This window comes from Phaethon aethereus, assembly GCF_964289735.1.
Source record: "Phaethon aethereus genome assembly, chromosome: 6".
Taxonomy (NCBI): domain Eukaryota; kingdom Metazoa; phylum Chordata; class Aves; order Phaethontiformes; family Phaethontidae; genus Phaethon; species Phaethon aethereus.
In genome coordinates this window covers 19,306,542-19,332,260 of record NC_138580.1, presented here as the reverse complement: position 1 = coordinate 19,332,260, position 25,719 = coordinate 19,306,542, and the positions used below count along the sequence as shown (strand labels likewise).

Genomic DNA, 25,719 nt, shown 5'->3' with positions numbered 1-25,719 from the left:
CAAGACGCCGCAGTAGGCAGGAGCTCTCATAGCGGGAGACGGGGTGGGTTCTGCTGGTCAACGAGGCTTTGGACAACCGCGTGCCCCCAAACTTTCTCCTGCCCCCCCCCGCCCCGGCTGCGGGGGCGGCAGCAGGCGGAGCGGGGGACCGGGCTGCCCCCGGCCACAGCGACCCCGGCCCCGCGCGGGGTTCCCTTCTCCACCAGCGGAAGCGCTCACGGGGAAAACGCGTCCCTGCATGGGGACACACACACACAGATGACTTTATTTTCTTTAAAGGTGAATGGCGGTTTGTTCAGCTCTTAATAACATGAGCTCCTGAGCTCGAATTTCACGGTTGAGAGGACAAGTCGGTTTTGTGTCGGGCTGGTTGGAGAGGTGCGAATTCCCTTCTCTCCTCCCAACCCTGGAACTTCTGCCTCTCCAAGGAACCACCCCCAGCCCTGCTCTCTGGGGAGGTACTTCACACGCCGAGTCCAGGGATGAACGCATCTCCTTGAGCGCCGCGTCCCGGCGGGGGTTTGGAGCTCATAATAGTAACAAACTCTTTCTCCAGGTCATGTAGCAGACATGCACTGTACACTGCTGTTTATTACAGTACACTCAGTACCCTCTGTTGACAGCCAGTCACAAACATGAGATGTTTAAAATAGAGAAAATAACTGCAGAAAAATCCATTTCGAAAAACTGCGCAGGTATTAATTCTCCCAGAAATTGGTTACCTCTGCAAACAAATCTTTAAAAAGACAAACTGTTGCGCTTTGCTGCTATGAAAACTTTAATGCTAATTATCAAATATCTGGACTAGACCCTATATTCAGTTCAAATGCAAAAAGCTCCAAGTCACCCTTTATCATTTAATTTAAATTACTTAGTAAAAAAAAAATCCCACGTTTTAAATTGATCCCAATAAATCCAGAAAATGTGCAAACTTTATCAGAATGCAATGTTTCAACTAAACACAAATTTAAATTGCATTGAGAAAGCCACTAAGCATATTCAGGTTAAAAATAAAGTCACTGAGATTTGAGTAATTAGGTTTTCCCCTTTCCTTTCTAAGCTATCACAGGCTTGAGCAATCCTTCAGAGCAGACCAGAATGATAGTTAAGTCATCTTTGGTAGTCTTAGTTTTAGAGAAAGTTTAACCTTTTCTCACTCTATTCTTCATACTAATATAACCTTTTCCCATGAAAGTATTTTTACTAATTATTGCTAGGAAGGTACATGAACAAAATTTTTTTTTTTTTTTGTAACATGTAACAGATATCCATAAAATTGCTACTGTTACATTTTGGTGAAAGGGTCATTTATGTGCTTTAATTACTCTCTCTAGTAAACAATTGATCTGGGAAAGCCAACCATTCATTTATGTTGCTAGTGAAGAAGCTTACCCTAATTTTGGCACACCTGGAATTCAGTTACTCTGATGATTTTACAAGAATCTGAACTAAGAGATTCACTATTGTAAATTAAATTTGAAAATTTTATCATAGAAATGAAAAACGAGAGGTTACTTCTCCTCTTGTTTACTTCAAGGAGAACATAATCACATCACAGGATATTGAGAAAAAAATCCTAGCATTACACCAATTTCCCGAGCCAGATTAAGGCATTAATCCTGCAAGTCTACACTCACAATCATGACTTTGGGCCTATTCAGCCAATGATTAATGGCAAATAAAAAAAAAAAAAAAGGAAGGAAAAAAAAAGGGTGTTTAACATCACTCTCAAAGGTAATACTGAAGTGTAACAAGCAATAATGTGCATTACAGTACTGAGTGACTTACAGTTTCATTTTACCTTGTCAGAGGACAATTAAAGATGTTCTTACCTGACAAACAATTTTAGTCAGGAGTTCTTGTTACAAGAAGTCTTAATTCTTAGCATATCTATTGAATAAAAAAAAAATCAAAGGTATGCAAAAACAGTGATCCATTGAATTCTCATACATTAAGACTGTACTTTAAAGTGGGAATTCAGATGCCGAAGAAAATCTTCCTTAGACGTTATAGATGGTGGGAAAACTTCTCGACAGAATTCACATATTCCACACTGATTCAGTTCAGAGTCTGTATAAGCCTGTGCCAGCAAATCATTGTCTTGAGGCTGCCAAACAAGCTAAAAGAAACAGAAAATTATTATTGCTATAGTTTATAATGTGGTTTACATTATGCTGTGGTTTATATTTATTTAAAAAGAATACTTGCCTCTTTAAACCAGGTGTCCCTTACATGTGCCTGGCCAGATACATTAACTACAGAGTTCTCATTTAAGAAAAGCCAAATAGGACTTTGATTTTTGTAAAGTTCTATAAACATATTATCCTTGCAAACACTTACGAATGCCTTGGTGTCTATTCACAATAAATACTCCTATGAGCAAAAGTCTGTAATATCAGTTTGACAAATATGAAGGCTTTTCTCTAACTTTGCATTTCAGTATTTTACTGCAGAAGCCACAGTACATCATAGCCATTTAACAGAACTGAGAAAACACATTTTAACCTTAGAATAAAATGTTTCCTGTACAGAGTTAATATGAGTTATATTTTATTTCTATTATTATTGACACAAAACTAGTTTTCAGTTTACTTACAAAATGACTAGAGCAATATCATATGGCTTAAGTTACTTATTTGCTCTGCCTGCCTTTTAGTGTAAATGTGTCTCAAATAATCTGTTTTGGGATTCCTTCTGCCATGACTGTATCAAACTTAATGGGACCATCCGAACATCTATCCATGTGTTCAAGCAGTTCTGTAAACTATGCTAAATTTGGTTCAGCAGCTGTACTGCTCTTTGTCCCTGAGCTAGTTAGTTTAAAGCCAGCAAGTCTGTCTACCCAACACTGGAGTTCAAGGGACTTCAGCCTGATACATACCTTAAGTCAGAGTGTACACTAATTATTTAGTGTCATACCAACTAGGAATCAAAAAGTCTTCTATCAGTTTTCAAAGTAAAGTTAAAAATTAAGCTTCATTGCTATATTATTAGCAAAACAAAATAAAATACATAGTTATTTTATATGGCCAGGACAATTAGGTTTTGCGTAAATTGAAAACTAAATGCGTATTGCTGTGACTGCAAAGTAGACAGAATGGCAGCAAGCTAGTATGAGCTTTATGTGGGGATGGAACCTAGAAGAGGAAAGCACCCTACAGTTTTTTTGGCTCAGTTTTCTTCTCTCTTGCTTCACTCACACATGGAAAGGCAAGCAAGAATACTTTAGAAAATAGTTTCTTTAGAAGTTTTGAATTTCTTGCTATGGATACTTACCCAAGAGTTTTAATTTTCAGCCCTTATTCAGATTTCATCATGCCAAGGAGTCAGAATCTATTGTTTATTCCTCCCATGGTAACTCACTGTACAACTAACCTGGCTTTCATAGTGGTTAAACCTTGTTTTCAAACCAGCTAAACTTCTTGGATTCCATTTCCTGTCCATTCCCTATTTAAGCAGTGTTTAGCTTATCAGATAGCAATAGCAGATTTACTGTCTTTCATTATGGTCAGCAATCCATAGAATTAAATTGACTAATTAGTAATTAAGTGCAATCACACCACTTTTTCATCTCAAAGGGTCTACTTATTGTATGTTGCTGGTGTAAATTGCATATTAAATCTATCTAGACACTGACACACTTAAACGTCCTTACAGAAATGTGTTTAGAATTACTTGTTTCTAGTATCTTATGATGTAAGACACCATTTTAAAAAGGATAAAACAGTATTGTAAAAACCTCAAGAAGGACCTAGTAAGATTTCTAATCTTGGAAGCGCAACAGGGGGAGGTACTGATCCAGCAACCCACTGAGGCAGGCACTTAACTTCCATTTCGTTCTTTGAGTATTAAGCGTGTGCTGAAGATGCTTTTCAGAATAGGGCTATATTGAAGCAGATGTTCCATTTAAAAAAACATTAATATTCAGATTAAGATCAATAGACTATCGATTTGATTTTAAAATCATAAACATTCTTGGAAATATTTTTGGTGGAAACAACCCCCTCAAACTGTGAATACCAATAAACACATGCATCTATATGTAAATGTCAGTTAACTGCAGTCTGTAAAATCCTAGGTCCACTAATACCCATGTTTATTTTAATCTGCTGCTCTTTTCAGTCACATGTTTTTTTAAAAAGTTACATCCTAAGAAAACAGTACTGAGTTTTCACATATAGTATCCACATAGAAGGGATGAGCTAAATTTATTACAGCAACTGAGAGCAGTTCCAAGAACCTACTGTTGCCAAATCTCTTGCATTTATGGGGTTTTCCATTTTATAAGTTAACATATGTAGTAAATACTTGAAAGTTTTATCTACACTAGGAAAAAAAATCAGGTATATAATTCCTCCCTCTTGGAGCTTCACCAGTGGTAGGTGGTGATGGAAGCCATTAGCAGTGTAACTACCCCTTATAAGGGTGGTAAAAATACTAAGAACAAGTTTATGCATAAATTTTGCTAAGGTTAACACAGTTGAAAGGGCACGTACGCAAGTAACTATTAAAAACATTAACATTTTAATCAACATATATATTATTGTGAATCAAATCTTTAGCATAATTAATAGTCAGAAAAAAACTCTACAGCTGAATCCCATTAACTGGGAAAAATACTTAAAAACCTCTTTTGAAGGCAGCTGAATAAAGGTGATGGATGTTTAAATATACTGCTATACACAGATGTGTATTTAATGGATTATAAAGTAATACTGGATTGTTTCAAACAAGCTTCTGGATAAGAGATAACATTTTAATCAATGTCCTGTATGTTCTACAGTGCTATTGTAGATATGACTTACAAATACTGAAAGAGTCCACCATTACCTTTCTTTTCTCCAAATGTTAGCATTATTACATTTTCTCCACAAAGTAGGTAATTTACATTTTAAATGATGGCTCCAAATTAATTTCCTTATTTTGCAGAAATACCAATGATCAAACCAAAGGCTTATTGCTGTTCATCTGCAATTCTTCTCTACTTTTTAAGCTGCATACTCCCCTATCAATTTATAATCACATACCAGCTGTTTAACTTGCTGTAATATACAATGCAGGGTGCCATCTATTGAAAAATGAAATCACAGACTAACTAGTAAAAGAACAAGCTGGAGAGGGAATACAGAAAAAGAGGATAGTTACAGGCAATGGAGTGAATGCTTCACAGCTCCACAGGAATTCTACCAGTGATAAAATAAATGGTTTAATTTGTTTAACTCAGTCACAACTCTAACTGAGGGTCCAATGAAAAATAAAGCACTATAAAAACTGTGATTAGTAAGTTGGTATAGAATTGAGGTCTTCTACATTACAAATAGATATTTAAAATACATTTTGAAAAATCAGGCTTATAGTTTAAAATACAATGAAGAACAGCAAACTTTCCATGCTTCAAACTTTTCATCCAAGACTGGTTTGCAGTAGAAAATTAAACTTAGTCTTTAGTCTTAGTTTTAGGAGAAGAAAACATCAAAGCTATCATGTCCTACAAATGCTTTCCAAATGCTAGTTTTGCATGTCATGCAGTGGCCAAATTGAAAGGTAAAGCTCTTCTGCTGCACGTACCTTGTCATTAGCAAAGAACACAAACCCACATCAATATAAACAGTAAAAATATGCCAAATCCACTGTCACAGAATTCCTAAATATTACTATTCGCTTATTCTTGAAAAGCTGTCCTCTCACAAAGTGTGAGAAAACCCACAGAAATGTAATAAAATCAGTCTATAAAGGTCCATAATAATTTTGCCAGCCATTTCAGTTGAGACAGGATGTTACACAAAAGCAGCAAAGTATTCAGAGATGTGATTGTCAGAACCTGCTGAAATGTTTTTCTGCATTACAGCAACCGGGCCCTGCTTTCAGAAGCTCCCATGGACTTCAAGTAGTTATAACTGAAATTCAAGCCCAAAGTACCTATATAAACCTAAAATATATTAGTGAACTACCCTGATTTAAAAAAAAAAAAGCTTTCCCCTTCTTGACTGCTTAAACTACGAATAAAAGATTTTAAGTCTTCTTAGCGGGGACGAATAGGGTGCTGTTTACATCTCACATTGAGATAAAAAGTAGATAATTTTTCCACGTGAAGTATTTACCTGTTCATCTTTTTAATTAGTACACTTGTCATATTCTCTGCTGTACATTAAAAACAATTAAAACAATTATGTGCCCTATTCAACTGAGATCAGGGGTAGAAAGCAAGCAATCTAGGGAGCAACTTATGATTAATAACAGCTTTGAAATAGATATAGAAGCAATTAATACCTAAATGAACTGAAATTTATGCAAGCATACCCAGTGCTTACATCTGCTTAAATTCCTTCCCTTTCACACATACTTCAGTACAAGGAAGAAGAACTGACAAGAAATATTGTCTTAAAAAAAAAAAAGACTGATAAGATGCCTCATGAATATATTCGTTCTGTCTCAAAGATCTTTGCAAAGTGGTTGTCTGAATCATTACCGTTTTTTGAAATGTACAGTATTTATAGAAAGATACCTGATGAGGACCTCTGACGGTTGTCCCAGCAGCTTCTAAAGAAGAAAAAATTACTTCAGGTACACTCTGGTTTGTGTGCTTAGGTACAAATGTGAAACCAGTGTCTGTTTTTAAACGTGTTTTGTCACGGGTATTTTCTATGAGCATGTTTGCATGATTTGGGGGGCTTGTTTTGTCAACAGTAGTTAAGCTTTGTAAAGCTGAGGTCATGAGATCAACTCCATGAGCTTCAAACGAGTTAGGTTCCAATTTACAGAGGTTAACAGCACGGTCTCTGTGCTCCAGGTTAAAATTATGATCTTGAAGCATGTTTTCAGCTATATCAGTACAAGGGACTGTTGGATTTTCCTGAGTGCTCTGCAAGAAAGCAGAGTCATTGTCTGTAGGTGGAAACTTGACATTAAATTTAGAAAGTGATTCTACAGAGTTGTTGTCCTCATCTTGGCCCACTCCTCTTGGTGTGATAGATGTGATGCATGATGCACCTCTATTTATATCCTTTATAACCCGAGGCTTAAAAAGCTCTTCTGCTTGTTCATCAGTTTTATCAGTACACTGTATTGGCATGGAAAACTGTATTTCTGTGAAGAAAGAATAAAGAAAACATTAAATAGTCCACTGAAGTATAGTTATTAAAGGTGTGGTGTTGGGATATTTTTCCTGAGAGGTTTTTGATCTTCGTTCTTGTCTTTTTAACCTTTATTTTTTCTCTTTGAAATCAGTTTGAGGTGTAGTTCTCTTTCAGAAACATTAGCTCTGACACAAAAACTATCAGAACAGAAATAAAAGGAAATAATTCTGTTCTAATAAGTCTGTATCTCTCTGATTTATGGCTATAAACATTTTCATTTTATTTAAAATTATGTTGTCCCATACTCTTAACACATACTCGCATATATTTACTGAAGTGTTCTGGCAGAAATAGAAGCTGGAACCAAACCCATTTCACATGGTGCCAAGAACACACTCGGCACCATAAGCACAATTTTAGAAGGTATTCAGGTACCAAACTCGCATTGGTTTCTAAATTCAGTAGATATTTAAATTGAATAATTCTTCAGAAGTGAGACCATATTTTCCCTTTGTTTTGAGAATTTCCCCTTAATTTTTGGTACTTTAATAACAAAAATAGTAATAACATACATAGTTACTCCTGATCAGGTGAAATAACTTCAGTACACATTTACTGTACAGCAGCCTTCTGACGTTACTCAGATGTTGTAGTAACGTGGGCCACAGAAGTAACAAATCAAGCAGATTAAATCTGTATCATGTATAGCTTTCCACAGAGTTGAGTTAGGCACTTACTTAAGGAAAACAAATCCATGCTAAAATAAGTTGCCAAGCACTCATCCCCCAAAATTCCCACCCCCTAATAATAAAGTTTAGTAGTGTACAATCAGAATATAACAATACAGTTCAGACATAGCAAATTGAAGCCACAAGCTACACTTTACCAATTCATGTAACAAAACTTCAGTAATGGTGTAACCTAAATTAGAAGCAAGTGCTGAAATCAGTCTTTTGCTTCAACCGAGTAAGTTTGGCAGGTGCTTTTTGAAATCACTCAAGAGTCTGATCCTACTATTAAGAAAAGCTAGTAGGGAATACCCAGAGAAACTTACATTATATTAAATGTAAGCATTAGCAGAATTGGGCATTCAGGATCTCTTCCAGTTGCAACAAAAATCAAGCCTTTCTTTTGCTTTCAGGAAGTGTTGGATTAAGCTCTTGTCCCCACATAACAAAACAGTATTAAAAAGTCTGAACAAGGAAGTCCAGAAAACAAGTCCTCTGACTCTCCTTAGTCCGGCGGTTTGCCTCTAACAGATATGGGGCTAGAGACATTCATAACAGACATCTTTTGAACTGACAGCTAAATTAAACGCAAGTGCTGTCATTCACCCAGCATGATGGGATATCACATGTAGTAAGTGCCTGCCTCTCACTCCAAGGGACAAAACAATTACAAGAGCCATTGATGTGATGACTGTCTTTTATAGCATGTGATTTGGAGCATTCGTCATAGAATGCCAAAACTGGCGGTGCGTTTTCTTGGTGAAATACTGAGCACCATGTGAACAGACTTGAAAAAGGCAGATGGTAAACAGTGGAAGTACTTCTATGTATGTGTAATTTACAGTATTTTCAAATAGAAAGCAAAGCTTTCAAACAGTTGAATCACAATAAGAGCTTAAGTATGATATTACCAGTTTCAGGTTCTGGCTTTATCTTAAATTTACTCAGTTGGTCTGTTTGTTCTCTGGCTAGCATACATATTCGATGACACTCTTCTTTCATGTCCTGAAAGATAGTCTCCAGATTCTCCCTGGAAGATCAAAATTGTAAATTAAAGAGTCAACCAGTTCAGCTTGTTGTGACCTTGAATCACACCCACAAACCAGAAAAAAACAATAGTGTAAGCTACTTTTCTTGGATACCTTGTTCCTCCACATATGCGTACATATTTTTGTTCTCCTCAGTAAAAGCAAGCAGAAAGAGAAAAGAAAATGTTGTCAAAGAACTGTTTAGTCCTATCATACACACATACATTAGATCTTAGGGCCTGACCCTGCATAACATCACCCTCCCTCGCCAATCCTGCCTTTACATTTTTTTCAGTTCCTTCAGGTATTTTGTGGAACAGCTTATCTTTCACAAGAGTAATGTTTCCATCTCATTCTAGGGAAAATAAGATGCTGCCGCTGTGAACACTAATTGTTTTCCATTGTTTTCTGTATGCTTCAGACTTTGCAGCATAAGCATTCGTTACTGCTCCTTCCTCCTCTGTCTACCTGATGTTTTGGGGAGGGGCTCATGAACTCATTCTTTCTCTGTTTTATCCAATATCACATGACTCTTCATTTTATTTTGAGGGATTTTTAAAAATTATATCTTTTCTAGAGTGGACATCTGATATTTAGTGATCTGCACCAAGAATTGTAAAAATATTTCTTTGTGATGGTGTAAGTTTTATTTGCCCAAAAGCACTATGTTATTCAGTTGGTGATGCATCCATAAAATTCCACTGTGAAATTTTGATGAACTTGCTGATTAATTTATATTTCTAAGCACAGTATCATGGATTTTATAAAATGAACTTCAAGAATGAAAAAGTGAAGTTGGTTACAAACTGGATTTGTGTTCTCTTTTGCATTTTTGTATCAAGACAGCTCAAAAGGGATTTTTCTTCAACCCAGTGAATTATTTTCCTTTTCACTGCTTATTCATATAGCAATCAGGAGTGTCACGAGCTGTGTTCCTACTTTGGTTGTGCTTCTCTTTTTGACGACAGAAATGTCTATTTGTATCTCATTTGAAAAAAAAAACCCTGCAGAAGGAGGTGAAGTTGCTACTGTTAACACATTCTGACCATTTTTCAGGTGTTTTGAAAAAGAAGAAATTAAAAATGACTCTTAAGACAAGTTTCTAATTGGACCTTTAAAATATACATATGATTAGATGAGTAATCTTAACTTGCTAGACATTTGTGATACTATAATCTTACTAGTGTAAGATTACCAGTAATCTTACCAGTCACATACCTCTTTCCAAGAAAACAGTAAAGTAAGGGAGCTATTTGAAAGGAGGGAGACAGAAGACAGGTAAAGGTTTTTAATTTCTTTGAGATAAATCAGTAAAGACAAACAAGTCTTTATCACAGCACAGTCTTATTTCCTCTCTTTCTTGTCATAAAGCAGTAGTGAGTCAGACTAAAGATCCATGTAGTTTACCTAGCCTATGCCTGAGAGTGGTCAAAAGCAGATGCCTAGGCAAGAGTATAAGACAGCAAGAATTTATGATATTATGATTTTCCCTAATACTCTCCTAGCTTCACCTTAGAGAATCTTTTACTTGACCTCAGCAAAATTGTTAAAAGTGATATTACTGCCTATCCTGTGAAAAATGCAAACCTAAGACTTTGGTCAATATTTTTCTCAAAACACTGGCAGAAGAGGGAATACTTTCTTAGGAAATATACTGCTTTTAGTCCCTTGGTTAATGCAAGGGCTGTCTGGCTTCAGCTTACAGATAAACTTGCTTTCAAACTCTCTCATTTAGGATGGATCAGGCCAAGAATTATTTCTTCATGCTGACTATCAGACCTCCTCCTGGCAGCGCAGCAGGCTCCTCTGCTGTGCTGCCATCAGTTAATCCATTATGGTTGTACATTCCTGTTCTGAAGAGAGTTAATGCTAGGGAGTTAATGCTTACCCAAAACCCAGCATTAACATCCACTGCAGTTTCCCACAGAGTTTAACCTCCTGCTGAATCAAGTGGCTATTTTTCTTCTTCCCAACTTATCCCTACATACTTGCAAAGCCCCAGCTATGATTCCAGATAGTTGCTGGCTTTATTACCTTCTTATACCAGCTCTTTGACCTCTGCTGCTCCACCCCCCATCCACTTTTTAAGGTACTGTGTAGAAAAAAGGGAAATAGCTGGTCTTATTGAGTAGCAGAAAAGACAATTAAAAGCAATTTTAATAAAGCTGCAAAAGTATTTACCTTTCAGGCATAGGAGAAATACCAGAGATCCCTAGAGATAATTCAGGCTTATCTGGAATAACTTTCTTACTTTTCACCTTGAAGTAAAATATGAAAATATTTATCACAGGTTAGCATATTAATTTTGCTCTTTACCCTGATATGAATAAAAAGGTCATGGGAACCTTCACCTGATCCTTCTGGAAGCTCTCAAAACATTCACAAAATGACAAAAGCAGTTTTTTACTGTTTGTGTGAATTCCTGTTTTTAGTTTAACTTAGCAACTCAATATGGCATTCCTTTGCTCATATTCCCTTGAAAGGAAACTGGTTCTAAGAATACTACTTGACTGTAGTTCTGTTTCAGTTATGTATAAGGTAAGATTATGTATCATGTATAAGCTTGTTAATGAGGTAGCCAGCTATTTTAGCTCTTAAAAATCAATTTATTCACTAAAATTTTCAATGAACACATCACAAGCTAGTATGTCAGGAGTTCTAGCAGGTTTTTAAATAAGTTATTAACTTTGACTACCACCTTGTGGTTCACTTTAGTATTACATAGTTTTAAATCTGCCAAGCATTAAGGGAAGTTTTCATAATAATCAGTCATTAAGCTGCAGTTCCACTAGATGTACATTACCAGATGGCCTGGGTAGTTCATATGTGCTCCAAATCAGACACAGAACTTGATCATATGTCTGCCAAATCAGCTGATTTCAATGATACATTGTTTATAATCACACACCCATAGCCTACAGGTTTGTCTTATCTTACACTAAAGTGCAATTGCAGCTCCTGTAGATGCATTTGAGACGCCTTATACCTAGCAACATGGCTTACAAATGCTTGCCACAGTAAATTAAGCAGTTCTTGGGAAGTCTAATAGCAACAAGTTATGTGTTGCTGTGCTCCTACCCTTACCTACATTCACTTTAAATTAGATAGCTAAAATATGTTTACGTGGTTAGATTCACATCGATGACTGCACTCTAGCTATCCCACAATGACAGAACAGCACTCTGGATGCTACTCTATAACAAAAATAGGGTAGCATAAAAGTGAAAAAAATCAACTAAATCTTGGTGAAAACTTCCAACTGAAAATTATAAAAAAGAAATGCTAATCTGGAGTTTGCACAAATACTGCAATTTTAACAACAAAACATGAAATAATTAACACACAAACTAACCAGTATGTATTTAATAGTTCGGTGTTCTCTATGTGCTTTATGTACTTCAACGATTTCCTAGTAATTATATAATGCTGAAATTTAAAATCAGTTTCTTAGAATAATTAGTATAAACATCTTTGAAAGAAGTAATAATTTACAAATGTTTGTTTTTTTCATTTTATCTCTACTTGATGCTTATCTTACCTCCTTTTTATACGTTGGCATCTGTATACCCTTTTGTGCTTCATTTAATTCTTTCAATTTGCTTTTCAGAGTTCTTATTTTATCTTCTTGGTTGGAAATAATAGATATAAGCTTCCTTTCCTTTTGATTGTTTTTGTCCTCAAGTTGCTTCAACTTCATGCTCTCACTTTCTAACTGTTCCTAAAAAATAATTTTAGAAACACCGGTACAATTAATAGAATTGAGGCTTGTGGAATATCACTATTATGTCAGTCTGGAATAAGCTAAAATAAGCTTCTGCAACATAAGTAAGGGTCAGTCTTATTTATTACATTATTAATTTAAACTGGTAATAAAGACCTTCTACCACTACACATAGATGCAACTCATCATAGGTAACTACTCAAAACAACTGTATGTTCTGAATTTATAAGTGTCATATTAATGTTTATAAAAAAAAAGACACTCTCTTGGTTCACTTACTGAATCATTTACATTAACATTTTATGTACAATATATTGTATGTATAATATATAAAATAATATTTCATTCATTTCAATAAATCTTAAACAAATTTGAAGAAAGTGATATTCTGCAGCTACCTTAATTTTTGAGCAGACCCAAGAATAGAATCATAGAACATCTGAAGTTAGAAGGGACCCATAAGGATCATTGGGTCCAACTTGCAGGACGACCTAACACTAAACCATATGACAGAGAGCATCATCCAGATGCTCCTTGAACTCTGAGAGGCTTAGTGCTGTAACCACTCCCCTGGGGAGTCTGTTCCCGTGACTGTCCACCCTCTCCATAAAGAACCTTTTCCTAATGTCCAGTCTGAGCTTCCCGTGATGCAGCTTCATTCCATCTCCTTGTGTCCTACCGCTGGTCACCAGAGAGACGAGACCAGGACCTCCACCTTCGCTGCCCCCCTTGATAAAATTGTAGATTGTGATGAGGTCACCCCTCAGCCCTCTCTTCTTCAAGCTGAATAAACCAAGTGACCTCAGCTACTCCTTGTAAGTCTTGCCCTCAAAGCCTTTCACCATCTTGGTTGCTGTCCTCTGGACACAGTCTAATAGTTTGATGTCCTTATATTGAGGTGCCCAAAACTGCACACAGTACTCGAGGTGGGGCCGCACCAGTGCAGTGTAGAGTGGGACAATCACCTCCCTCGACCAGCTAGCTATGCACCCCAGGACACTGTTGGTATTCAACTTGCCATCAACCCAAACCCCCCGATTTCTTTCTGTGGGACTGCTCTGCAGTCTCTCATCCCCCCATTTGTACGTATAGTCTGTAGACAGGTAGGGGAAGGTGAAGAGGAAAGAAGGAAATATGTGCTCTTCCAAGAACATCTGTTTTATTTACAAAATGGGACCTAAACAGGGTGAGGTTGTGCATTTGGACATTAGGTAAGCTAGGAGCTACTCTACTAGACAATGACAGGGATGGGTACAGAGCCAGTCTACAGAGACACCAGGTGATTAAGCATGAAGTGGGCATATGCAGCTGACAACAGTTTAGCCTCAAAAAGTTATACTAGCTGGATTAAAAAAACACAGAAAAACAGCTTTGAAGGCATTGTTCTCTTTCTTTAGTTTCAACTGTGACTTTGAATAGTAAACCTATGGCCAGAGCTTCAATACAACTCCAGGCTTGCGTGGTACCTCAGGGATCCCGACTAAGCCTCTTCTGCTCAGTGGGTTCAAAACATTGTCTAAAAAAGGAATTATTCTATCCCAGCAAAACTCCTCTCTCGCCATCATCTGCAGATCTTACATATCCCCTTCTTTCAACCTTTGAATTGAGAAGGTTTTTCTGCTTTAGGTGTTGGTAACTTCCTTAATCCTAACCCTTCTTCCACGCTTTGTGCTTCTGGCAGGTGGTGTGGGGAATATACGTATAGTCCTAGGACAGATCATGAAACACATTCTATACTCTTCTACTGTGGAATCTGTATACATCATAGTAGATAAGAATCCAGGGAAGCAGATAAAAACAATGAACAAACAGCAAAAGAGAAAAAAAGGAAAAATAATTTTTTATATAGTTCTAGAAAAAAATAAATATGAAGACTGAAAGTTTTAGGCTAAAGAACCCATACATCATCTTCTATAACTGATGCTACAGCAGCTAGATTTCATTTTCTCAAATGGCATAGGAACACTAGGAAGAATTACAATACTGAGGCATGGAAAGTTCAAAGGAAGTTAAGGAAGTATGTGATGAATGAGAAAAGACAATCATATCTAGTGATGTGGGAAAACCCCCCAATTTATGTTAAGAGGAGATGGAGACATGTATAAAAGTATTCTTAATGGATCTGAAGATACTTTGAAGAAAGTTATAGCAGGGCCAGATGCTGGACATAATTTTATATAACCTTTTCCATGTTCTTTAAAAATTACAAAGTCACAGTAACTATAGCATGGGGAACTGCTTTTTGCCATTCCAGGAATGGGAAGGCAGTGATACTCCATGGTGTGGGTTCACAGACCCCAAGCTACCACAGAGCCATTATTTGTTCACAGCGTTCCCAAACATTCCATAGTCAAATTCCATTGCCCATTTAAAAAGCCAATGGGACACAGCTTCTCCTATATTTTCCTTGGAAAATGGTTTCCTGGAAATCCAAACACCTAGGAAAAAACACAACACTTGCCCTTGAAGAACAACTCCATCTTAAGGACAGTACAATAACTCTTTCACTGAGCCTGTGATACAGCATTGATCTGCACACACACATAATTTATCTGTTTACAACTCCACATAACATGTGGGCTTTCAAAAGCTTTCAGATAATTGGGAGCACTGCAGTAATGGCCAGTAGTTTTCTTCCATTTCTCCTACATTCTCCTGCAGGAAGTGGGGACAAGATTTAAGCAAACAATGAGAAAAGCCACGTGGGAACCAATGTGAGAAGAGCCATGCAACGTGTTGCAACAAAGATCTATCAGTACGTACTGATGTAAATCATCATTCTTGTGCACTGTCAGGATATCACACCAGGAAAAACACTTTACAAACAATTATACCTTTTGGGATCTTTCAATAATACAGCCCTTCGTAGCTTGATGATGTCACAGTTTCTAATAGTGACTGAATTTGTATGTCTACAACAATGTGGTAACATTTATAAACTGGCTGAAGTTTATAAAGCTAATGCCACGACAAATAAGTATGTCACACAGGTCATACCTGCTCAATTAAGTACTTGACCACACAATAGATCTTTTAAGCATGCTGGTATTACAGCAAGCAAAGAGGTTGCATCTGTACTTTGAACAGATCGATAACTTTTCTTTTGGAGAGGATTTATAGGATCAGAGGATAATTCAAGTTGGAAGGAACTAATCAAAGCAGGGCCAGTTACGATGTCTGATCAGGTTACTCAGTTTGGTCTTGAATTCCCCAAGGATGGAGACTGCACAACCTCTCTGGGCAACCTTTTCCAATGCCTGTCTGTCCTCACGGTGAAAAGTTTCCCTCATGTCCAGTCTGAACCTTTCATGTTTCGATTGCCCGTTGTGTCTTATCCTCTTGCCATGCATCACATTAAGAGCCTGGCTCTATCTGCCTCATAACCTCAGCATAGGTACTGGAAAGCTATTAGCTTCCTCTGAAGTCATCTCTCCTCCAGGCTGGACAAGTCCAGTTCCTGCAGCTTCTTCTCATGGGGTATGTACTCAAGCCACCTGCTATCTCAGTGGGGCCTCTGCTGAACTCACTCTAGTTTATCAATGTCTTCCTGTACTGGAGATCCCCAGTCTGGATGTAGGTAACAAATACAGTCCAATGAGTGCTGAATAAAGGGAGATACTTGCTTCCCTGGGTGTGTTATCTGTGCTCCTGTTAATACAGCCCAGGAAGTTGTTGTCCTTGTTTTCTACCGGGACACACTGCTGGCTCATGTTCAGCTTGCTGTCTAACAAGACTCCAGGTCCTTTGCTCTACAGCCAGTCAGTCCCCAGACTGTACTGCTGCAAAGGCAGGTCCATTTATTTTTCCCTGAAGAGTGCTATGATGGCCTGTTTCAGTGGCTTCCTAGAATAAATAAACCGTCAGATGGTTTTAAGGAAAAAATACTATTCAACTAATGAACTACTATAAGTGGTCTCAGGGAACACTAACTGTAATTTTTAACAGCTTAACCACAAACTTCATTATTATTGGGTAGAGATAGCTTAAACAGATGAAGCAATAAGAAAAAAGGCTATTGATACCAAAAATTCTTATACTGTATACATCATACCAGCAGCAAAATGCATGAAATTGTCAGCTAGCATAAAATCATGAAGTACAGCTTTCTTTGCATCAAAGATAGGAAACAAAGTGACACTAGAGAAGCTGGTATTGACTGGAACACAAAACTCTACAAGACTGCTGCAGTAGCTGCTCTTAGTTACTGAAGTCATTTTAGCACCATAAATTTGAGCACACAGATGACTACCATCCATCTGCCATTCCTCTGCTTATGTCCTGCTGAAAAAAAACAAAAACCAAAAAAACCTAAACATTTATTGCAGGATGAACAGTTTTGTATACCATATGCATCATTCATTCCTGACACACAGTTTCCTCACCTTTTCCATGGCACAAGAAATTCTGACCAACAAATTCCACATGGTGTTTAATACTAAGGTTCTTGACCCAGAAAAATATAAAGATGAACATGTTTTCTTGTCACAGGTATAGCTTAATGTTTTATGGAGTTTACAAGGATTCTGATGTCTAACTCTGTACTAAAAATAGCATGCAGAAGAAGCTTTACTTGACATTGTCTAATCTTGTTCACTAAGGTTTTCTGTTTACCGGGCAGCTTTGGCTCTGAAACAGTAACTGGATTCACATTCTTCCTAGTTAATAAAGTTTAGCCAGGCTGTACTGAAAAACAGGCAGCAATTTAGGTCCCTTTGGTCATGTCAAGCAGAGGACTGAAAAAACCTGATAATCTTGTATATAGTTTGGTACTGACCACCAAGCCAATGTGGTGCACTCACCTCTTTCAGTGAAAATGAATGTGAGCAAAAAAAAAAACAATCCACTCCACCCCAAAATAACATTTTATGACATCCTGGCAATAGAATTTGACAACAGCAGGTAAAATACAAAAGTAGGACCACCTATTAGAAAACATAGAAAAGTTAACCCCTCCCTCATTTTAAACCTCTGAAATTTAAGCTCTAACCATGCACTTATTACAACCAATCAGGGATTTCTATTAACTTTACTGGAAGACAGAATTTAGTCCGATGAGAAATCCCATTGGATTTCACAAAAGACAGTTTCAATAGGTATCAATAAACCCAGGCACCTCCAGTCATGGAAGAGACTCTGAGTTTCAAGGAAAGACACGAATAAATAGCAACATTTTAACTTAAAGCCCTTTTTATCATCTGGAACTGTACATTTTGCAAGCCTGAAATTTTTGGTGGAGCAGTAGAATAAAGCAGTTAATGAAGTAGAGGACAAAGGCTGTGGACATTTGGTTTAGAGCAGACTATGAATTAAATATGATTAGAAAAATACAGGCTTTCAAACAGAATATTTGAGCTTCCAAATTTCAATAGCTGAAAAAGCCAATACTTTATTGCATTATATACAAGGCAGCTATACTGGGCCAGTGACAGGAGGATGGATTTTTTGGTCAAACAGATGCCAAAATATGGTGTCTGGGAAGAGTACAAGAAAACAGGAGGCATTCATGATACATCCTTTAATAAATTCCCAGACCTTCTTCATAATAGTTTTTATGTATTTATTAACTCTCAAGAGATTTCTCTTCCATGAAGTTGTCAAATTTTCCCTTGAAGCAGGAAGTTCCACTGGCTGACTACCTTACTCTGTGAAGAATCAGCTCCTTCAGGTTTTTTTTTTTTTAACATGGCACATAATTTTTTTTTCTTTTACTTCATTTATTCAGAAAAGACAGAGAAGTGAGGACCCTTAGATTAACTTGATGTGGTCCTGGTGATTTGCTACTGTTCATTCTCCTGAACTTGTTTCACATATTCATTCCATGCAGTTTACCTTTTTATCCATCATACATAAAAAGTTCTACATTTAAAAAGTGCAAAAATTGGCAGCTGCCATAAAAGCATATAAAGCATTTATCACAATGGAATTAATTTTCCATCATCTTCAACAGGAAGTTGGGGTTATATTGTTCTCCTCCCCTGTGTTTATTCAATAAAATGAAGACTTGTGTACAGAGACTGCTGTGTATCTCCACTCATAGCCTGTCCATGAATGGCATGGCCAAGACACAGGTAGAGCTAATAGAAGTGTGTGCACCTCTGTTGTGCTGTCTGGACATCTTTGTATCACTCCTGCCAGGTTAGTGGAAGCTTACTTGCCACAACACCAAACATCAGGGTCCTGCTTATATCTGAAGTATGATGCAAAGATATTCACATGCCTCTGCAGAAGCCAGCCTTGGTCCAGTTAAACATGTTTTCCTCAAGCTCCAGAGTGAGAGCGCTACTACATTCCCAATAAGAGTAACACAGAATTGGCTGGGTCAGCCTGACTTTGCATAGGTTTAGATCTCTGCTAATCCCCTCTAAAAAGACCTTATCTGTATAGCACTGTGCCTGGGTTTAAATGCAGACAGACTACATAGCTGATAATTGATTCTGCATGGAGTTGTATCAGAAATATTTCTGGTCATGGCACAGATGATGTGAAATCCAGGTGAACTACCTATTGCTGAGAGGTAACTGCAATAACAGACTACACAAAAAAATGCAGATGAAGACAAATAACTTACATTCCATTAAGAAAATAGCCCCTGAAATAATGATTCCAGCTTCATGCATTGCCTGTAATCTTCTGTATAGATCACATAACTTCTCAGTGCTTCCCCAAGCAAAGAGCAGATAACACAGCTTCTTTTCTTCTACTCATTATGTGACTAAGTTACTTAAAACTATTGTCCTTAAGCAAGCACTCAGAATCAAGACTATGAAATATTAGACTTGGTCAGGTCTCCATGTGCAACCATAAGACATAATTTTTATCGAACTCAAGACAGAGAAATGCAAAAATATGCAAAGATGCTCCATTGAAGAATTAACCCTTCAGCTGTGTTGTACTTCAAATAAATGCATAGATTAGGAAAGAAATGACATCTTGTGATTACAGATTCTACTGTAGGAAAATTCTACTGTAGAAAAAAAATTAAATAAAAAGGAGTGTATATAAATGTTTGGTAACAGTACATTTAAAATGTTGGCAAAGGCTTAGTCTCAAATGAGATTCCTTCAAGATAATTAAGCAAGCATCACTAATGCAATGAAATTATTTTAAAATTAACATTTCTGATTAAAAAATGCATTTATGTGAATTTAGCATAATTAATTTGTTTATAGCCCAGGTTAAGGAAACAACAAATCCTGAAATGAATTCTTTTAAAATCCAATGCCTGATTTCTTATAAGGTCTTTTTACAACCCTTACAGGGTCCCTGCTATAGAGATTCATATTCAAAGAGAAGAGATTTTATGTTACAAAACAATTCTCAAGAAACACAGTAGGATGACTGAGGATAAGAACAATGCAACTTTGTGCATCTCTATCACTATCTTTGCTCAATATGCAAAATCCATTCAAGTTATTTCCCATCTATTCTGCACTATTGCTTTACTCTTATTCCTGTTACTCTCAGACTGTAGTGAAAATCTCAGTGTTACTTCAGTGGAGAGAGGCATAAAAGACATCATATTAAAACTAGCTATTTAAAAAACCCAAACAAATCATCAGCATCTCCAGAGCAATGGCTAGTTCACTTTCCACTCCCATCACTTTCTGAGTGCAGATTCTCCGTGTCTTGCAAAAAATGCACAGACATGTTCCAATGTGAAAAGCTCTTGCGAGAGAAAGACTCTTCCTGACCACTGTTTTTGACAGGTTAAGAAATAAATAAGCAAGTAAATTCCTACTTTATGTTCAAAACTATTCTAGGGAGCTCAATGGGCAGACAGTGATTGTACTGGAAAGGATCAGAGACAGATGCTTAGTTCACCTAAGGAGACCACAGTGGCGCAACACTCATTCACTTCTGGTGAGGATCTTGTATTAGCAGAACTGCAGTTCAAAGGCACCAGTAAAAAATCTCACTTATCTCTTTAGGTTTTCATAGTATAATCACAGCAAATCACAAATGTGATTTTATGTTAAACATACTGCAGGTGACCATACCTTTAAGAGTTTCTCTTTGTGCCTTGCTACGTTCAGTTTTTCAGAGAGCTGGCTGAAAGATAAGTTGGAGGTTTCAATGTCTTCATGCATCGGAATGTAGGGATGCACATTACCTTAAAAAAAAAAAAAGCAGCTGATTGTCACTGCATTTTTCCCCAGCCAGCTTCTAAGTACAAGCAAAATTAAAGGGAGCTAGTCTTATTTACACTCTGTTTTCTTTGAGCAAGCCTTCATATTAAGCAAGCAAGTGAAGCCCAATTCTTTGCTTAAAGACACACAAGACTAAACCAGCAAACGAGAATGTACATGTACTCTTAAAAATAAAAGCCAACCACTTTGCTCGTATTTATGAAAACCAAGAGTGTTAGGCTAGTGTGAATAAATATTTAATGAGCATAGCAGATTAACACATGGTTACTTTGACTCTTTTCTCTTATTTGTGTAATACAGTCAAACAGTGGAAAATTATCCATCAATGACTATTTGATTTGAAAGGGAATTACCTGCTTATAAAGCTTTGGTTATGCAATAAGATTAGCATCACAAGAATCATCCAATATCAAAGACCATAGCACTCACATCTAGAACAACCTGAGCTAAATTTATTAACAGGTAATGGTAAAATTAATATATAACAATTTTGGTTTTAATTCTAGTGAATGATTTGAACCCATATTTTCATAACTTTTATTGGCTTCAGTGTAAGCAGGTTCTACATCTGAAGAAAATCTCACCATTTCTTGAAGAAGATAAAGAGAGACCTCAGAAGTGTTGCATTTTATAAATAGATTTTGAAACTGCACATTTGTGTTAACTCCCATGTTCACAGAAAAGTATGATACTGCTTTGGGAGATGTATATGTAAAAACTGAAACAACAAAGTCAGAACTATTCATCAATGCAACACAGCATAAAAAGAAATAATGTGCAAACTGGAGTACATACCTCTATTAACATTCAGAGCAGCTAACTGCGATTTCAGTTTCGCAATAATGCTGTTTTGAAGCTCTATCTTTTCCTGCTGTTCACGTATTTGCTGCATGTAGTTTTCTGTCTGCAAATATAATTTAATTAGCATTAATCTTATTCCGTTTTGACTAGGGGTCTCCTATTTTGCATCTAAAAAGCAGCTCTGATTTTTAAAGACAATTGTAGTTGTGGACCTCCACGTGAAAACTCAACTACAGTCATCTTTGGCAAGTCCATATTTTTGAGATTGCCCTGATTAGAAAAGGTATTATAGGAAGTAAATCCTGATTTTCAGTAGCTGTTTCTACTGTGACAGTTGTAAAGGGCAGGATAACTTTTAAGTATAGGGTTCTTCATTTGTAGCCACAGAACACATCAGGTTTAAAATTAGAATTTTAGTATTCTTCAGAATGCAGGTCAGTTAGTTTATCTACAGAAAGACATAGTTTTCTTCTCCTGTATTTTCTAACAAATAGATGATATAAATATAGGCTTTCAAAAAGATAAGATTTTAAATGGAAAACAACAATGCTTATTCCATACAATAGACATTTTGTAAATAACTTTAGTCACTTATGAACAGAGTTTTGCCTGTTCCTTTCAATATAATAGACTGTTTTTCTAACCTAGAAAACGGTGGGAAGCAAGGACGCAGCCCCATTCTTCATCTAGCCATGCTTCATCTCATGCTATAAAAAGGCCATACAGAGCCTAATAGAACTGCTCACATTTTACCCAAGTGTATAAATATTGTTAGACAGCCAGTTAATTGAACAAATGGGCAGGTGGCAGGAAGATGCTAATATTCAAAAACCAGTATTTCATTAGCACATGCCTAACGTTACAGTTATGGTAGTGCTAAAAACAAGCAAGAAAACTTGTGAAGTCCCAGCAAGAAAACTTAGAGGAATGCACTGAATTTTTCTGAAATTATGAATATGTCTATTATGGAACAGGTCATGACCTGGAACAAGACTAAGCATTGTTTTCACATCTATTCATAGTTTATCCATACTGCTATCTAATTCTCAAATCTCAGTCACATTCAAATTACACACCCCCCTACTGCCCAATGCGTTTGTCTAAGGCAGGCAGGAAAAAATCTACCAGCAAAATTTATTTTAAAAGGCCAGGTAGTAGTTGTACTATGAGAGTTTCTTAAAAAAAAAAAAAAAAAAAAGAAAAAAGTGATCAAAGAGCAGTACACTCCAGCAGCTATAAGAGACCTCATGAAGCAGAAAAAATCACTGAGAACCAAATTGAAAATGTACAACAGCAATGTCTTGTCAACACTTCTGTACAGAGCACAGACATGACAGCTAAAACAGACAGAAGAGAAGATGCTTTTGACAGCCAGTGTGCACAAATTATTCCTTGAGTCAGATGGCAGCAACAAGTTACCAACTAGAAGATCTGCATGACAACCAACCATCCATCTGTATCAAACACCATCTGGCCGAGATGACTCTGGCTTCTGTGTGCTTGACATGGCTCCCAGCTCTAAAGACTGGCAAAACAAGTGGCCTATCGGTAACTTAAGTAGTAAACTGTTAACAAACAGAATGGTGGACAATCCAACAATGTGTGAAGGCCACACAATGAACAGAGGAAGTTACCAGAGTGAAGCACTGTACAAAGGTCAGTCAAAAACCAGGAATTTGGTTAAAAAACCTGAACACCACCACAAACATCCCCCCCCCGCCAATAATTTTAGTATCAACTCTTCTTGAAAAAATACTTTTGCTTTCTTTTTAAGTCATGAAATCAACTACTGAAAGTTTGACTAGGAAAAAGATTTGAACTGGTAGTAATCTTTTATGAAAGGCTTTCATTTTTAATTTCTGAACCAGAGGAAAAGGCAGAGAGAAATCTTGCCCGCATTTAGTTCACTTAACACTGATGATCTCACACACTTCTCTGGTTTTCTTCCATAGACTCCAGAAGGGATATCTGACCTTGTACATGATGCCTCGTTTCTTGGGCAGAAGTTTTTCATGTACTGTTAGATGAACCAGGAGTATTAATGTGACTGGTTTTCCTTCAAATAATTAATTGTTCATCATAAGAGACAAAATTTGAAAGATTCCCAAACATTCTAAAATGTGTTGCCTTAAATTAGTCACAATTTCAACACAAAATGTATTGACACACTACTTGTGCTAACTGTTAAGTGCAGAAAATGCTACAGATTTGCACCAGCACTGCTGCAACAGACTATGAATGAAGACAGCCTGCTCAGTGGATGGTTGCACATGTGATTGAGTTGATGCCTGTTTTGCAGTGCCTTAGCTAGTTTATTTTGCCACGCAAGAGGATGGCAAGATTGTGCCCCGATATCAGAATATTCTCTAGTAGACCCTTCCCTGCTCCCAGTTCTACTACTGCTTCCGTAACTTGACACTGAGTATGGTTCATCTGCGCCTGAACAAAGTCCCAGTCTACCAGTTCTATGGAAGTATCAGGAAGCCCTGCAGCATCAAAAACACTCAAGCCTTCCTGTAACAGAGGTTTCATCGCTGGGCAGAATATGCACAATAAAATTAATATGACAAAGCCCAAAACTGATAGCTTTGCAACATGCTGGCATACATTATGAGAAGTCCTAAAAGAGTTTTAGCTGAGGTAATGTATTCTGCAACAGACTACGTAAAAATTCAAAGGTGCTCCTTACTGGTCAGAATGCGTATGTAATCTTCCTGTCACATCATAATTAAAGAATAATTGTACAGATGACTTTTAAAAAAATCAATACTTATTCCAGTAACTTTAAGGTAAGTTTGCTGTAAATGTTATAACACACAAACTCTGTTGTCCTAATACCTTGCAGTGCTTAACATAGTAGAGTCTTTGACCTTTACACCAAGTAAACTAGTAATTCATACGGCATGTCTTCCTATGAACACAAAAATTATTTAAGCTATTTACATTAATAAAAGTATTTTTTAATAAAGTAAATAAAATTTCAAGCAGTACTTCACTAAAGCTAGGTAAATTTTATATACATCTTTGCTGTTTACATTAAAGACTTCATTAATCCTCCAAAACAGACAACACTTTTCTCACCTTTAAAACTACAACAAAATTAAAGGTCAAAAACCTGAAACCCACCTACTACATTCACAGCCTAATGAGTTACTCTGCAGTGTACTGGCCTGGTTTCATAACAACTTGAACATACGCACTAAGGTGCACATAGCTAAAGTGAGACTGAAATCTACATGTGCCATAATCCTCCACAGGAAGGATGGCTTTAAAGACACAATTCAGATCCCAACACATACTTTTTGCTGTAGTTCTTTCACAGCATGGTCCCTATCCATGCATGCTTGTCGATAGGCTTCATAAGCTTTGTTAAGCTGCTCTCCAATGTTTTTGTCCATAATTCCCAATGCTGTTTCATCACTGAAAAGATGGTCAAGTTAACAGACCTGAAAAGTAATCAGAAAGAAAAAGAGAATGCTAAGAAACAGAAGTATGTAACTAAAAACATATATAACATGACTTGTATTAATATCAAATTCAAGTACTATGTGCAGTATGTCTGAGCACTGACTCCCATAATAGTTTGAACTATAGCTCTGCTTGCCTCAACATTTAATTTTATGCCCAGGGACAGGTTTAAACAAAAGCCAAATAAAAGCAGCTTAACTCTGAATCAAATTCTGGATGTACAGAATGTGTAAATGTATGTGTTGTTACAGTGTTTGAGGACTGAGATTTAAAACTGCTGCAGATCACCAGTTACCTGATTTTATGACATTTCCAACAGTTTAATGTTCACTCAGTTATGAAATAACAGCATTAGAAAAACAAAACAAAACTCAGCTTTTGTCATTAAGCAATAAAAAGATAAAAGATCAACAACAGTAGGTCACATGGACCTACCCACATCTATGGCATATTTGAAAATAGCAATACAAGCAACACAAAAGATGTTTTAATTCACCTTGTAATCTAAAAATCAGTAATACCAACCAGTCAGAATTAGCAAGACTCAGACCTTTTCACACAATACTACCAGCTTTTTACACTTCGTGAACAACTTCAATAACACTTCCTGGAACAACAGCTCATGAACTTTGACACATAAGACTACAACACTATTAAATGTCACAGACTTCAATTTCAAGATAGAGTGAACTTTGCAAACACAGGTCCTTTGCTCCTACAGTAATATATGACATGAATTTTAAGATCAAA

General features: G+C 36.8%; 1 protein-coding gene across 1 annotated transcript; it reads right to left on the bottom strand.

Annotated features, from left to right (window-relative positions):
* Positions 1 to 924: 924 nt before the first annotated feature.
* Positions 925 to 24,899, bottom strand: TANK (TRAF family member associated NFKB activator; the record flags this gene model as incomplete). Its single annotated transcript, XM_082001730.1, has 8 exons — positions 925 to 2,119; positions 6,506 to 7,086; positions 8,716 to 8,834; positions 11,014 to 11,090; positions 12,371 to 12,550; positions 20,551 to 20,663; positions 21,496 to 21,604; positions 24,801 to 24,899. 8 exons carry the CDS (start codon positions 24,897 to 24,899, stop codon positions 1,952 to 1,954), a joined length of 1,446 nt encoding a protein of 481 aa, XP_081857856.1. The 3' UTR covers positions 925 to 1,951.
* Between the last annotated feature and the right edge of the window lie 820 nt (positions 24,900 to 25,719).